The sequence below is a fragment of the Lissotriton helveticus genome, chromosome 7 (assembly GCF_964261635.1).
Source record: "Lissotriton helveticus chromosome 7, aLisHel1.1, whole genome shotgun sequence".
Lineage (NCBI taxonomy): Eukaryota > Metazoa > Chordata > Amphibia > Caudata > Salamandridae > Lissotriton > Lissotriton helveticus.
The window spans coordinates 1,443,278,720-1,443,295,890 of NC_136068.1; the positions used below are offsets into that span (position 1 = coordinate 1,443,278,720).

General features: G+C 43.5%; 1 protein-coding gene across 5 annotated transcripts in view; it reads left to right on the forward strand.

Moving 5' to 3' along the window:
* LOC144770344 (uncharacterized) overlaps nucleotides 1-17,171 on the forward strand; it is a 502,241-nt gene that overhangs the window by 303,900 nt on the left and 181,170 nt on the right. The window contains exon 8 of one of the 5 annotated variants that reach the window (XM_078654799.1): nucleotides 3,042-4,143. The exons of the other annotated variants lie outside the window; for them this stretch is intronic. Within the exon in view, the coding sequence (XP_078510925.1) occupies nucleotides 3,042-4,143 (1,102 nt within the window). The remainder of the gene's footprint in view (nucleotides 1-3,041; nucleotides 4,144-17,171) is intronic. 5 annotated transcript variants of the gene reach the window in all.

Below are 17,171 nucleotides of genomic sequence, written 5' to 3' on the forward strand. Positions count from 1 at the left end.
ACAATTTAGGCTAGAGCCCCTGCAGTCAGCTACAAGCTGTTGTGCTGTAAGAAGCGCACATGCCAAATTATGTAGCTGCCGCACAAGTCAGCTATGATGTGTTGCACTGAGTGCCGCTTTACCAATTAAAAAACACAGCAGGAGTGCAAGCAGCTCTCACATACGGCAACTTGCTTCTAGAAAACTGCTCAGTGCATGTAGCAAATTGTATCCGTTAGGCCTGGCGAACGCGTCGGTTACAGCCACTCTCACAGCGTTAAGGTCGCTGCAGAGATTTTGGCCTCAGGTATATTTGCATTATCAGGAGGTTGCACCAGGTCACAGCAATTAATCCCAAAGTACTTTGGCCACGTGGCTAGTCACAGGTGACCCAAACTGCCTCAGTGGTAAAGTCCAGCCGCCATTTTGTTACAACAAGGGCCCACGGGCCCAATAGACAAAAGTGTCTCACCGGGCCTCTAGTCTTGCCCTGAGAGCCGCATCAGCAAAAATAACATAGTGGGAGCACAAGCAACTCTTACATGAGGCAATTTGTATCCAGGCAGCTCAGCTCATGTAGCAGGTTGTATCCAGCAGGCCTGGCAGGAAAGTCAGTCACAGCACCATGCTCATAGCGAAATCGACCTTGGCCCCAGATGTATTCCCCTTATCAGCAAGCAGGTAATAGCAAATAATCCCAATCTCAAAGTTTTTAGGCCACACAACCTGTCACAGGTGACAAGTGACCTGAACTGTGAAACGGCAAAGGCCGCCCGCGTTTTTGAGATAGGAAAGCTTCACCAAAGCCTCCAATCTACCAGCGTGCACAATCAGTGCTTTAAATGAGCCAGTACTGTCCGGTACGAGTAATGACACTTTTTTATTTCGAGAGGGAGATTACCGGTACTTCTCAAAAGAAAATGCAATACTTTTAATTGTAGAGTATCTGCACTTCTCAGAAACAAGCAGGCACTCTATACCAGAGTACCTGCTTTCAATTTTTCCATTTCACGCACTGTGCACAGTAGTCAAAAGTGCTATTTTGCCAGGACCAGGTGTAGGCTTCCGCACTACCTCTCCTCCGTTGTATTTTCATAGTCTTTCAAGCACAACAGGCACGCTCACCTGACCAGCCTAGCGAGTGGCCTCGGCGGACTGCCATTCTGAGAGGCAGTCCCGTAGTTAGCTCAGAAACGGGCATAAGGGAAGGTTTTTCTATCTGTCCGCAAATCCTCAACTGTGTAGGGACCCCCAATCTGTTATTGTAAAGGCCCAAAATGGAGATTGAAAACCAGGATATGTGCGGATGGTGGTCTGAAGCCGAGAGCACTTCAGTCCCTGTCCTCTTCCATATGTGTCAAGCCACACCCCCAACCCTTACATGCTCCTTGAACAATTCTATGTCCTTTCCAAGTGGAATTGTGTAGAATATATCGCAGTTATTGGTTTGTACACATACAGCCCTGAATCTGTCTCTCCTCCTTTAGGGATGTCCTTGTAATGCCGAACAATTAGCATGTTGCATGTTTTTTCTCTGTGTAATAGACAGACCTATGACCAGATGGGTATTAATCCTGGGGTCCCATGTATAATGTCATTTGAACTGTTGAAATGAGTGTCCTAAGCAAAGTTTTAGAAACACTGTTATAAGTCATGATTTCTTCTGTGAGGTCTTATGCTTTCATTGGGACCAGGTAGTTCCTAGTTAGCACACTTACTTTGTACCACAGATTCAGTCCTACGTTCCAAAGTTTCCACTTAAACCAATTTGTCACTCTATTGATATCTGAATATGTGGAACTCACATATTACAGTGAAACAACCTTTGTTACTTTGATCAGCTTTTCATTACGTTTGTTGTTTCTGTAGATGCTGAAAGGTGCCCACCATCTCCAGGTGGAACATATCTCATATCAAACAGTTACTCTGTGCATGATTGTTCCCTTTCCTCAAGAGCCATAGTGTCTTCACCTGACTTGTGCCCTTCATTTATTTGAAGAATGGCTATGTGGACTAGCCCACATGCATTCTATTCTATTCTATATGCAATGTGGCCATCGGGACTTAAACATTTCTCTTCTTTTCTCTTTCAGTTTTGTCCTTTTGGTATTGACTCAATCCTGTTTCTATTCCCAGTCTGTAGGCAAGGTTATCTTTATGCAATCTTCATTACTCGTATTACTCTAAACCACTGCACATTTAGGCATATTGCTGTTGAGGGAACTGACCAGGGTGTGCATATGCGCAGCGGATGGGTACATCCCTCCATCCTGCTTGTACGCACGAGTACTGGCAGCACATGGCCCTCCCGTTTAGCAGCCACATAGAAGCTGTTTCGTCCCCCCGATTAGCAGAATTTCCTCAGTTTGGAAATAGAGAACCAGAAAGAGAGATTGGCGCTGAATACTCCTGAAATGTTTTGAAAATGAAGAATTACCATATTACATCCATATCATCCAAAATATAGTATACGCGAGTTACCAGGGTTGTGTGAAAAAGAACTGTGCCGTTTGTCACTGCTTCAGAGATCTGCAATCAAAGCCATAGTTACTCAATGTATCCTTAGGTCCTCTCACGCCTTTATGCCTGTTTGGCCTCAACTTTGTATTAATAACTTGCTCATAGGTCCTAGTAGAGCTGATATAGTTTGCAGGAAGACGTTTTCATTCGTCATTTATTTTCATATATGTTTCTTTCATCAAAGAGTGTTACTTAAAATCCGTTCTGCCTTTTAGATGTTTCTTTAAGTAAAGTTGTATTGAAACCTTTTTAGAGTGTATTTTGCATAGACGTTTATAATATGCATGTAGTTAGATGTATGAGGTTTTGTATAACGCATCACATTGTGCTTTTTTTGAGAATGTGGATCTTACTTACCGGTTTTAGAACAGTTGAGCTGTGTGTGAAAGAGAGAGGTTGGCATGAGAGCTGGGTTTGGTGTACTATGTCCTGATACAGGCGTAAAGAAGGCAAGGCTGAGAAACCTGAAATTTAATTTGGAGGAACTAGAAATCCTAATTGATGAGGTTGTCTGGCATCATGATAAACTCTATGGGTTTCAGGCAACCAAAACCCCAATTTCCGAGAAATGTATTATTTGGGAAAACATATTGGAGCAGATTAATGGTGTGGGGCGCTGCACAAGAAACATAGAGATGCTCAAGAAACGCTGGAATGACTTTAAGAGAAAAAACAAAGACAAAATCATTGATAAGAGAGATTCCAGAAGGATGTCCTTTTCCCATCAAAAGCTGTCGGCTCTAGAGAAAAAGGTTGCCAGAATTTTGCAGCCGGAACAGATGGAAGAATTAGTTCAACAACGAGATCAAATTGAAAAGCTTTTCTTTCAAACAAGTCACTTGGATGATCTACCCAGGGACATGCATACTTTCAAGCCAAGAATCGGAGACACTGCATCACAAAAGTACTCTGCACAATCAGGTCCAACATTGCTTCACTCAGGGCAGGTGGCAGAATTTGCTGAACGTTTTGCAGCCGTTAGCAGAACTAAAAGTGAACTCTCAAAACAAAAAATGCTTTCAAATCTTGAGGGAAACGTTACAACAGTGCTGCAGCCGGAGCAGGAAGAAGGTTTATTTGAAGTTTTAACCTCTTCTAGTGTCAGAAGTAGATTCTCCTCACAGCACAGACTTTCTGACCAAGAAAAACAAGTGAAAGTAACTCTGCAGTCAGAGGTAATGGAATTAGATGAAGAGCTTGGCACTTCAATGAACCTAAAAGAACTCTTACCACAGCACAGGTTGCCTGGCCTTAAATACCAGCTGGAAACAGTTTTGCATCCACACCAGACGGAAGGACTGCCCAAAGACCTAGATTCCTCCAAACCGATTGAAGGATGTACTGCACAACATAACATGTCTGTCATGGATAAACAGATCACAAATGTCGTGAATCATGAGTCAGAGGATTTGAAAGGGGCATTAAAAATCACTGGGATAGCAAATAAGATTGACGCAATCCAGAGTCCTGAGCACATGGACAGATTGGTTGGAAGCCTCAACATCTCGCAGACTGAAAAACAATCAAAATCTTCTCTTCAATTGGAGCAGATGGGAGGTTCTGATTCGCAACATGAGCAGATGGAAAAAGATAACTTACAGACTGATGATTTTGTGTCTTCAGGATCAGAAAGTGCTTTCGATGGTAAAGTATTATGCCATTCTTTTTACAAATCTGAATTGTAATGCCTAATGTGTATTTTGCTGATATTGTTTGGTTGTGAATTAATAATTCGTTTTTGATGTTTTATTTGTAATACATGGAAAATAATCTAGCTGTAAAATTAAGTGTGCGAGGCATGTTTGCTGTCGATACACATGCTTTACATACTCCTGCCATCTAGTGTTGGGTCCAGCTGTGTGCAATTTGATTTTCTTTGAAGAAGTCTTTCCTACTCACGAGGTAAGGTGACTTCTCCTTCTGGTGATAGTGCGCATGTGCATCAACCCCATTGTTAGATTGTTTTCTTTCCTCCATCGGGTTTCAGACATGTACTGCTGTGCTCCGGTTCGAAACAGTCTTTCCGATTCCCCTTGGTGCGCAATTCACTCTACGGTATTGTTATTGTATGTGTTCTCCTCTCTCCGTGTATCCATTCGTTTGGGAAAGTCTTTCATCTTCAGTCGAAATCATCGTGAGCGGCCTTTGAGCCTAGTCAAGCAGATCCACCCCTCTGTTAATGGAGCAAACTCAGTTTTAAATCTGTCCTCGGTGCCACTCTAAGTACCCTTGTACCGATCTACACCAGGCCAGCAACCAGCAACTTGTGCTCATCACCGGGAGCACAAGGAAGAAAAAGACTCTTCAAGATAGTCGGGCTCGACAATGCGAAATGCAGCGCCAAGGCACTTAACACACCCCGGATATCTCCAGAGAAGAATCTGAACAGGAAGAAGAAGCAGCAGCTGCGGAAGAAGAGGAGCCCTTCTTGGTCCGCGAATCAGATTCTGACCTTGAGATCGAGGTGGAGTCAGAAGATATTTCAGAGGGACAGGGTGTTGTGAGTACCAAAACCCCCGTACTCCAGAAACTATCTTTTACCAAACATAAGGCACCATCTGTGCCTTCGGGCCTTGGTCGGCAACACGGCGATGTTTCTAACGCCCCGCCCTTGTGCCCGGGACCGAAACAAGTGCTTAAGCCTTCCGGCTCGGGCTGAGACAGATCGTCTTTGGACCCGAAACATTTCGCTCCGAATGAGAAATCTGATTCGGAGCCAAAATCCTCTGTTTCGAAACAAAAGTCTGCTTCGAAGCTGAAACCTTCCGCTTCTAAACAAAAGTCCACTCCCAAAGACAAGAAGGACAAGACCGTTCAGCACCGAGACCTTCGGCGCTGAAATCGAAAGAAGATATTACAGATTCCCTGGAACCAATCTTGGAAATTATGAACAACAGATTGGATTCAAAGCAGAAATAGCTTTACCTCAATCCAGACACTGGACATATATTAGCCAAACCTCCTTCCAAAAGGAAACTCAGTTCAGAGGACACTGGATACAAGACCCCCCTTAAGAAGAAGAAGGACATTGCTACAAGTCCTATCCATCCTACTTTGCCATCCCCTCCACCACCTCCGCCATCATCACCTCTATCAATACTTACAGGCTAAGATCCATTACACATAACACCACAGGGATCTCCTCACACACATCCTGATTTAAGAGATGGGGACGATGATGATGAGAATGTCTTTTATCTACAGATCCGTGAAATTATTATAATATTGATCCACCCATGGATAATGATCCGGACCTATACCCTGGAAAACCTTCACCTCCAGATTATAATATATCCTATCTGGAGCTAATTTCTAGAGCAGCAGCATATCATGGGGTTACACTGCATAAAGAGGCCTTAGATGACGATTTTTTACTTGAGACAATAGGGTCTTCACATAAAGTTAGTCAGAGTCTCCCTATGATAAAAGGCATGATGAGACTTGCAGATTACATTTTTAAGGACCCTGTTCATGCACAAATGTTAATACCTAGAGTTGATAAAAAAAAAAAAAACATCACCCTCCGATCCGGTCTTTATTAAAGGACAGCTCCCTGTAGATTCCCTGTTAGTTTCCAACGGTGGTAAAAGTGCGATTTCACAGGTATCTGGAGATGAATCTCCCCCAGATAAAGAATCTAAGCTTATTGGCGCATCTGGTAAAAGGGTAGCTGGTCAAGCTTCTAATCACTAGGGTATTGCCAACACGTATGGCCGTTTAGCTAGATATGACCGGGCACACTGGGATGAAATGGAAGGTCTACTTCAGTACCTCCTAGAAGAGCACGAAAAAAGGCACAAGTGCTAGTTCAAGAAGGAAAGCTAATTTCTTTTTTTTTAAACATATTATATTGAGTTGAAGTGGTACCATCTGGGCTGCTACCAGATTCATATGTAAAATTAACACCAATAACTTATGTAACAAGAAAAACATTGCCCAAACCTTTCCGTAAAATGTGTTAACAATGCTGTAGTGTTTGTGGTGCTTGAGCTATGGTGTATGATATGACATGTTGCGGCTTGGAATAGACAGGAAAACACATTCCTCAGGGGGTCTGGGAAGGAAGGGGAGGAAGCTCTATGCCTCGGTTTTCTGCCCATCTGGACCAAATTTTTCTATGTTTTAACAGACAACCTCTCACTTGGAAAACCGCGATTTCCACCCCTATCCATCTATCATCCGCCACTTCCTGATCAACGGGAAGGACGTACCCTTCCACGTAGAAGTAATATCCCTCTTAGCAATGGTCAGGGCCAGGAATAGTAGTTGTTGCTTGTACATATTTCCTCCTATCCTGTCAGTGCTGTGTAATAAGAACAATTTGGGGCTGAATGGAAAGTCCCAGGATAACACCTCACCCAGGCAGGCTGAAACCCTATGCCAAAAAGGCTGTAATGCAGTACAGTCCCAGACCGTGTGAAGAAAGTTCCCTCATCTCTGCCACAGCGTAGACATTGGGGGGATTGTATGACTCCCATCTTCCACAGGCGTAATCTGGTATAGTACACCCGGTGTATGTATTTAAATTGTATGAGGCGATACTTAGAGGATACTGCAGCTCACCAGGGACTGGCTATGGCCTCGGCCCAGTCATCACCCGGCAGGTCTGGGATATCTGCTTCCCATGCCCCTCTGGTCCTAAGAAGGGTTGTTTTGGCATGCGTTGTCAGGGTCTGGTATATCTGCCTAATTTTATGGGCTGTCTAATCCCCCATGAGAAGGCGGCCCTCCAAGGGGTGGCGTTCTGAAAGAGTGTCCAGGGTGTGAATTATGGGCGTGATGACATGGCGGAACTGGAGATATTTGTAGAACTGTGACTTATGTAAGTGAAATTTGGCCTGCAAGGGAAACTCATTTCTAACTATTTTATCAGATGTGCTCTTGATGCTTCAGGCACTGCAGCAAGAGAAGTTAACACCAGCATTCTTTTACGTTTGCATTTTGGGCGTTAAACCAGCAGTACAACAGTCTATTTTAAACACGTCGGACCTCAGGTTGATGAGGCTTTAGGAAAGATGAAAAATGACACAGACATGGCGAAATCCATGGGAGCACTTCAGACTCCTTCAAGCAGAGGCTTCTTTTGTCACTCATTCCATGGAGCAAGGTCTAAAACTACATCCGCAGACCCTAACAATTCCACGTACAAGTCCAATACGCAACCCTCTTCTGGTAGAGGCTTCTTTAGAGGAGGGTACAGCTGAATTTTTTTTAAAGGTAGGGGTAAGGGCATGCCAACGTGTAACTCCCCTTCCCCCAATAAGCAGTAACTTGCCTACGCTTCCCCCAATCATCCAACACCTGTCGGGAAGGCTTCAACAATTTCTCCCTATTTGGCAATCCATAGCATCAGACAAATGGGTGTTAGACATTATCCAACATGGTTATTGCTTGGAGTTTACCAGCAATCGTCCCAACATTCCACCCTGCCCTCACAAACTCTTGTCAGAGAACCTGCAGCTCCTCAAACAAGAGATACAAGCTCTTTTAACACAAGGAGCTATATAACCAGTTCCAATACAGTACCAAGGTTCAGGGGTGTACTCTCTGCACTTTCTAATCCCCAAGAAGGATGGCTCTTTAAGACCAATTTTGGATCTAAGAACAATAAATCTGTACATACTTTCAGAACATTTCCACATGGTCGCGCTTCAACAGGTCCTTCCACTGCTTCAGCAAGGCGATTTTATGTCCACACTAGACTTAAAAAAATCAAACTTTCATATTCTGTTTCACCCAGCTCATCACAAACACCTCAGGTTTGTGATAGCAGGAAAACACTATCAATTTAAGGTACTCCTGTTCTAAGTAAGTAGCTCCCAAAGTATTCACAAAATGTCTGCCAGTAGTGATGACAGATCTTAGAAGACAACAGATTCATGCCTTCCCATATCTGGACGACTGAATCTTCCAAGCCAGCACACACCAAAAGTGTCTACATCACACTTAGACTACATTAGACCTACTCTACCAATTGGGTTTCACGGTCATTGCTCAGAAGTCTCACCTTCAGCCTTCACAAATGCAGTCTTATCTGGGAGCGACTCTAAACACTTGCATATCTCTAGCCTCTCCCAATGCAGACAGAATTCAGACTATTTAATCTCTGTCAACACAGTTTCAGGCCAATCCGTATTTAGCAGTCAGGATGTTCATGCAACTGTTAGGGATGATGGCATCATGCATTACGATAGTGCCTCATGCACAATTTCCCAATCGTCCTCTACAGTAGTGCTTAGCACATCAGTTGAATCAGTCTCTGGGTCAATCAACAGATCTACTGTTGGTAGGCAGCCGTACTCCTTGCTCTCTGCAGTGGTGGGACTTACAAAACGTATCAGAAGGGCGGCCCTTCATCGACCCAGTTCCATGGATCATGCTAACCGCAGATGCATCCCTCACATGTTGGGGTGCCCATCTTCACAACCTGACAATTCAAGGTCTATGGGACAACAAGTACAAAGCTCTGCGCATCAACTATCTAGTGCTTCTAGCTGTATATCTAGCAATGAAAGCTTTTCATTCTCACCTCATAGGAAAAGTTGTCCTAGTCCACACCGACAACATGACAACAATGTACTATGTATTAAAACAGGGGGGGGGGGGGGCATTCTTTGCAACTGTCAAGCCTCTCTCAGACAATTTGGCATTGGGCAATTCATCACAGAGTCAATCTTCTGGCAGAGCACCTCCCAGGAGATTGTCTCCCAATAAGATTGCCGATCTCCTAAGTAAAAGGCAGCAACAAATACATGAGTGGGAACTTCATCCCCAGGTTCTGCTTCCATACTTTCAAGAATGGGGATTCCCACAAATAGATATGTTCGCCACAGTGGACAACTCAAAATGCCCAAGCCTCACCTCCAGGTTCCCACCCTCTCTATCCAAAGGCAATGCCCTATGGATGAATTGGTCAGTGAAATTCCCTACGCATGTCCGTCTCTCCCTCTCCTTCCATTTCTGGTTCTGAAGCTCAGGCAAACATACTGATTCTAGTAGCTCCCACTTGGGCTCATCAGCCGTGGTTCACAACACTTTTAGAACTATCAGTAGTTCCACATCAAAAGCTAAATCTCAATTCCAGTCTTCTCATGAAGAACCATGGAGAAGTCAGACGTCCAAATCCCAAAGAGTTCAATCTAGCGATTTGGCTCCTGAAGTCATAGAGTTTGGATATCTTAGCTTGCCACCAGAATGTATGACCATCCTTAAGGAAGCAAGAAAGCCTACTACCAGAGGATGCCATGCAGCTAATTGAAAAATATTTTTTATATATGGTACTAATAACAATATTGATCCACTAGATGCATCTACTTAAAATATCGTTTATTACCTTCAGCATTTACAGTATGATGAGTTAGCCTACACTTCCATTTGTTTGCATCATACAGTAGTAGCTGCATATTTGCAAAATAGACATCTATCTTTGTTCAAGGTTCCAGTAATTAAAGCCTATATGGAGGGACTTACCAGAAGAATACCACCCAGAGTACCTCCAGCACCAGTTTGGAATCTGAACAATGTACTTACATGGCTCATGGGTCTACCATTTGAGCCTTTATACAACTGTCCACTACAGTTTCTTTCATGCAAAGGGGCCTTCCTCATTGCGATCACTTCATTGAGGAGACTTGGTAAGCTACAAGCTTTAACGTTAGATAACCCTTCTTTCAACTTCATAGAGATAGGGTACTTCTTAACACCACCCCAAAGTTCCTTCCCAGAGTGGTTTCTGCTTTCCATATCAACAAATCATTTGGGTTTCTTGTGTGCCTGATCCGGTAGCAGGAAGAGCTCTTCACACGCTTGATGTCAGAAGAGCACTATTGTATTATATTGAAAGAACAAAGGATTTTCGCAAAACAATTATTTTTTTCATTTGCTACACCTCACAACGGCAATCCCATTTTTAAATCTGGAATTGCCAGAAGGTTAGTAGAGTGCTTTTAAACTTACTACACTAAAGCGAAACACACTTAATCTATACCTCCTAGAGCGCATTACACTTTTAAAATGGGAGTGTCTAAGGCCTTTTAGGTAGCATCCCTATAGCTGACATTTGTAAAGCAGCAACATGGTCCACACCACACATTTTTACCAAACATTACTGTGTGGATGCAATGGAGTTGATGCCCATGCGCACTATCACCGAAAGGAGGAGTCACCTTACCTCATGACTAGAAAAGACTTCTTGGAAGAAAAACAACTTGCAAACATCCGTACCCAACACTAGATGGCAGGAGTATGCAAAGTATGTGAATCTACAGCTCTACATGCCGAGAACAGATGCTTACTGAGTAAGTAGCATAATCCCTTTCAGGACAATCATAAAAAAACAACTGTGTTAAAAAGAAAGAGAATGCAACTTGTAATGCTTACTGAGTCTCACATATGAATGCCCCTGACTGTCATTGAGTGAAACCAAATTTTTTCATGTTGTCAGACAATGGATTACTGGGCTGAATCAAAGCTGCATCAGACTATTTTACTCTTGAAAGTACATGAGTATACTGATAGATCCCCTTTTTTGTTTCTTAAGATGTCTCAACAACCAGTGAAATTGCTCATTGATGTACTTCAATGTTTACACAGTGTTTTCCAAAACTTAACTCACAGGGCATGTTCACACCTTTTCCGACAAAACCCAAATGATCACATATTACATCTGGAACCCAACACGCAGATTTCGGTTCAACAAAGGAGTTTGTTCATGTCATTCAATGAATACATATTAACTTCATCCCACAAGTCAACAGTCTTCGATGCACAAATCCTTTTACACTTAAAATTGAGACCTTGGAAAGCTTTTTGCCTTCATTGTCACCACACTGTTGTCCAATGTATTTTTTAAATTATCCTTCTTGGTATTCAAACTTCTGGAATGCTCTTTATTTGGCAAACCAGGGTTTTAGGCACCGACGTGCAAATTACTTCAGATTTAAGTTCACATTGTTCCTGCTCCAGTACCTCTTGGGAAGAGCAGCGTGCACAGTAAGATGATGTGCAACTTCTGAATAACTAGTTAATACTTGCAAAATGCTCTAAGGAAATGCGAATTATTTTTTTTTAAGTAATAATTTTAACAAATCCAGTTTCAAAATGAAAAGTAAATATTTAACCAATGTTTCTTTACCAATATGATTTTTTTACTACCTATTTATGTCTTTTCTCTTGAATGGTATCTGAGAAACATTACTTAAACTTTCCCTTTGATATTAAGGATTGGACTCGTACATATATTTTGTATTGATATTTTGTGTAGTCCATCATATTTCTTTTGCCCTAGCCAGCAAGTCAGTCGAACTTTTGAAACCTTTTTGGTAAGGTTTTCACCTGGTGTAGTCAAGAGTTAAGTGCATCTCTTCGTAGCCTAACCCCTACCTATGACACACATTGTCTGGGTGTGTTTGAATGCTAGTGTATCACCGAGCAGGTCTTCTCTAAAGTTACTGGGAACGGCTTTTCCCACATACCCTGGTTCCCATAGAGAATAGGAAAAAAAAAGTTGCATGTCTTTCTTTCAGTTCGCTGCCCATATGTTAGTGTAGTCTGCATGAAGATAAACATCTGAAATATTGAAAAGCTGTAGGTTTAATTCACAGAGCACACTTTCCTGAAAGCAGTCTTCTGTTCGCTGCTGATTTAGTTTTTATTGTTCATGTCATTAAAGTAACACAGTGAGAAGTTTGAACATGAATCTATATTTGTCTTCCTAATACTTAGATGGAAAAGTCTATCCGGTTAAACCTATTTTCATTTTTTTAAAAGAGTTTTATATGGCACAAACTAGACCCGAAGATATCGGGTATCAGATCGCTTTACATAGCACCAGTTTTGTTTCGTTACATGAGGACGTGAACCGCCATCTCCCTGTGGCAAATTCACATTATGTGACGGGACATTGGAGTTTGCTATAGCGGAGCTCCCGCCAAGCTTTAGAAAACTCTCGGCTTTCAGCTAGCAAGAGCAGAAAATGCTCTCGCTTGCTGAAAGCAGAGCATGTCTGTTTCCCTGCCTGCTGTCAAGCGAGCAGGGAAACAGACATTGCTTTGAGATCCGGGGTACTGCCTTTTAGCAGCTCTCTGGGTCTCAAAGCAATGCCGGCTCCCGCAAGAGGCAGGGAGACGGCAGGCACCATGTGGCCCCCAATGGAGAGGCCAGGCCCTGTGGCATGGGGTCCTGTGGCCAAAGTTGGCCCAGGAAGGGGCACCGCACCCCTCCCCTTTTTTATAAAAAAATATAATGGCTGGCCCAGGTGATGGGTTCCCGGGGGGACAAAATTGGTGGTGGAGAAATAGGTCGTGGTCACCGGAAACCTCTTAGCAAACCCACTGTGTGGGACTTGCTGGAGGCAACAGGAGGAACAGTTGGCCCCCAAGAACTCTCAATAGCCAAGGGGACTTAATCCCCCTACTAGTAATGCACCAGGTGGCACGTTTGCAGAGTGGTGGAGGCAAAGGGGGCGTGGCCTCCTACATGGTTTCGGCAATCCTGCTGTGTGGGACTTACTTGAGGAAATAGGAGGGGTCGTTGGCCCCCAGGGATGTCCTTGGGGACCAACTACCCATTCTGTTATCTCAAATAAATCCCACACAGCGGGATTGCTAAGAGGTCTTTGGAGACTACGGCCCCTATCTTCACCACTCTGCAAATGCGTCTCCTGGCACACTACTGGCTGGGGTATGAAGTCCACTTTCCTCCTGAGGGACCTTGGGTGCCAAGATGTCCTTCCAGTACTTCCTGTAAGTCCGACACTGCAGGATTACTGAGAGTTGGTTGGAAGCTCTGCCCCCTTTCTCCACCACACTGCAAACGTGACTACTACTTACAAAACCATAGAAATTCACTGAAAAAAAACAACGGTTACAGAGACATTATAGTTAGGAAATGGAATTTAAAAAACCTTAAAAATTCACTGAAAAAATGAACTGTATTGGTCAGTGAGTGGATGTGCATGTTGATCTAGGAATCAGTAAATGGCTGTGTAAGTACTGGTATAGGTGTGTGAATGGGTTTGAGAATGATAGGTGCAAGTTGGAGTGAGGGCATGAAAGGGTATATGGGATTTGAGTTAGTGTGTCAAGATTCTGTGGATGATATCATTTGAGATGTCATCCATGATATCACTGACCATGTCAAGAGTGATGCAATATGTGAGGTCATAAGCAGTGCAATGTGGAGGGCGCAAGTTATAGTTAGCTCACTAATTATAACGGCTGAATTTCACTGGTTTTGTACAAGTGAAACCTGAGCCTAACTTTAACCCTTGTTTTTTCAGTGAATATATATATATATATATATATATATATATATATATATATATATATATACATATTTCCTCTTGTAGGCGATTTCCATATATAGTCATAGTCACTGAATAGCCCCGCCCACATGCTGGGACCCTGGAGCACTTCTTCAATATATATCTTCCAAAATGTATAATTTTGCCACTCTACAGAAAGGCCTGCAAACACTCTTAAGAAAGAAATGGATAATGCAGCCTAAAGACATAGGCTGTAATGGCCGAATTCTTCATGAAGTTGAAAAAAAGAGCAGCACAAAGTATTTGTGTTGAATTGCAAGATGTTTTTGCAAACAACATAAATCTCCCTCACAGACCCTTTTTTATGATAGAGACGAAGCAGGAGGACAGAGTAGCCTTATAGTCTGTCATTATATGGCTAAAAAAGAGACTCTGCCTTTAAAAAACCAGAGACCACCAGTATCCCATCATGTTCAGCAGGTGGCCGTTACTTCGGTTCTTTTTTCTGGGACCTGCTTACAGGACCCTGGAGCATTGAGTTTGTCCAAATTTTAGCTTTTCTCTTCAGAATTCTCAACTGAATTTTGGTTACAACCTTTTCACTTGACTTCTTTAGTCTCCTCCTGGCTTTTTCTGACAGAAATTAGAGGCTTTTTGACTGAAAAATGCCATCTCTTTTTAACAAATGGCCAGTCTGTAGGAGACAAAAGGCCAAGACATATCCTCATGAGGTGTGTGTTCTCTGCCTCCCAGAAGATCATGTTCCTGAGTCTTGCCATCACTGCAGGAAGTTTTCACGATGCACCCTGAGAGAAGATTTGCATTGATGGTACCGTGGATTGTAGAGGACTACAGGCACAGCCTGAAGGTGGGACCTCCAGGCCAGGAGAGAGTACACCTCTACCAGGGCTCTGGCATATGTCTCTGGAGGGCATGCAGGAAGAAAACAGCACAAAAATGCAATTGGTCCTGGTCGACATCGAAAGCATCGATGTTGAGGAAAGGTACGGAATCGACCTGTTTGCCATCTATACATGAGTCGACGTCGAACAAGTGCTGCAGATTAGCGTGAAGGCCAGTTGTATCAAATATCGAAGTCGATAACTACTCCGTCGACCCGCAAGCCTCACTCGACGCCATTGGATTTTACTATCAACAAGCAGGTCAAGGTTCGTGGACGTCGAGAACTCTTTCGACGTCATCTAGGCTACAGGAGGCAAGAAGAAAGAGAAGACACTTCTACTCCTCCCCATATTCGGAGTACTCTAGAACACATTCCTCTTCTTTAGGGGTCCAACCATCTTCTCCACTTCCAGCTTCGACTCCTCCATCTCTGCATCCTCCACTGCCTCCTCCACCACGGACTCCAATTCCACCTCCTCCACCACAGCCTCCCGTCCCACTGGCACCAGATCTCATTCCAGGTTGCACCATTATTCTAGACATCATCATCACAGCCCAGGGCGCACTTCTATTTCTTCTAGGTGCTCCCGCCATCATCATCATTATTCACGATCTTGGTCAAGACATACAGACACATTCTCCTATTCTACCTGGTGATATTCCCCAACACTTTGGTACTCTCCACCTCCATGTATATCACTGGGGGATGATGTCACCACATTTCAAGAGGTTCTCGTGAGGGGGGAAACAAAACTCAACATCCCTAAGCCAACTCCAACACCAATGACATCAGTTATTTTTGAGACTCTACAACACAGGTCAGCGTCCCAACATTTGCTGCCTCTAGTACCAGGCTTCCTTGAACCTGCTATGCACTCTGTAAAGCCAGCACCATCCAGGCTTCAAAAGAAATACCCCCTCCGGAGTAAGATCGGACCCAGTGATTGTGGGAGCAACCAAGAAACATGCCACTACTCCCACTTCTATAGTACCTCCTGATACGTCAAAAGTTGGACTCTGTGGGTCGTAAAGTGTGTGGTACGGCAGCTGCCATTTTTAAGGCAGCCAGCGCCACTGCCCTTCTAGGCATTTACGACAGGGCACTGTGGGAATCAATGTACCAGTTTGTGGAACATCTCTCTTGAAATAAGAGGAAAGACTTCATGGAATTCCTGAATGAGGGATTAATGGTCTCAAATCAGGTTATTAGTGCTGCAGAAGACTCTTCTCTATTAGCAGCTCAAAAGTACTGCCACAGTGTCACTCTTAAAAGGCACTCTTGGCTTCGCCTTACATCCCTCAAGCAAGACTCGCAGCAAAGAATATTAAATCTGCAATTCTCTGGTATCACTCTATTTGGAAGCCAACTCAACGATGAGATGGCACAAATGAAGGCGGAAATATATCACGGAGAAGGCTAGAAGGGGGACTGTTTAACATTGATGGGGGATGTTAGATATAAGTGTGCATAATGTCTATTTGAAATCAATAAAATTCGTTTTAAAAAAACAAAACAAATGAAGGCGGAAATGGAAACTCTAAAGGCAGTTGGTTTAGAGAGACCCAGGGAACAGAGAAAACCTTTGCGACCATACCGACGCCGATTTTATTCCCAGCGGGTTCTGATCCCTCAGTTGTATCAGGGCCACCATACCAATCCTATCAATGAAAGCTGCCTAGAGGGAGGTCTACCCAGCAGCCTGCTAAAGGGGCCAAGCTACCATCCGAGTCAAAACCCTGAATCATTACTTCCCCTTCTTCTATTACCCACTCCGTTGGATGGAAGCATCTGACATTATTTGCAGAGTGACAAAATATAACCCGAGATGCCTGGGTACTGAATATTGTTGCGATGGACATAGTTTCAGATTCAACAGTCCGCCACCGTCCATATCTCTGAAACCATCCAGTTTTAAACTCCCACTGTTACGAGCAGAACTCAACATCCTCTTACAAAAGCTGAGGGTGGAACCTGTTCCTCACCAGCAACAAGTTACAGGCATTTATTCCAAGTACTTTCTCCTCAAGAACAAATTCAGACGCATAATCAACCTCAAAACAGCCAACAATTGGATTCTGTAAGAAAGGTTCCGGATGCTGGCATTACACCAAATTTATACTCAATTACACCTGGTGGTTTTGCTTTGTTCCATCGACTTTCAAGACACAATTAATAAGGATTCATAAAGCGTAGCTAATCACGCAATAAGCTATCTGGGCGCTTGCAGGCTCCGGTAGCTTATTCAAATAGCAGGGTGGAAAGTCTGGAAGTGAGGGGATGGTCTGGAGGTGCATGGGGAAACAGTTTCAGGTCTTTGCTAGAATGTGGGAGAGCGTTCTCTATTTGTGCTTTGGTAGATGCTGGAAATATGGGCAAGTGAAAGGGAGGCGAAGCGTAGTCTTCTCGAGGGTTAGTGTAAGTTCAGGTGGTAGTTGATTGTTAGATTTGGGGGTCTATAGTTGGCAGAGGTAGGTACTTTTGACCAAATAGGGACCCTTGTGTCTA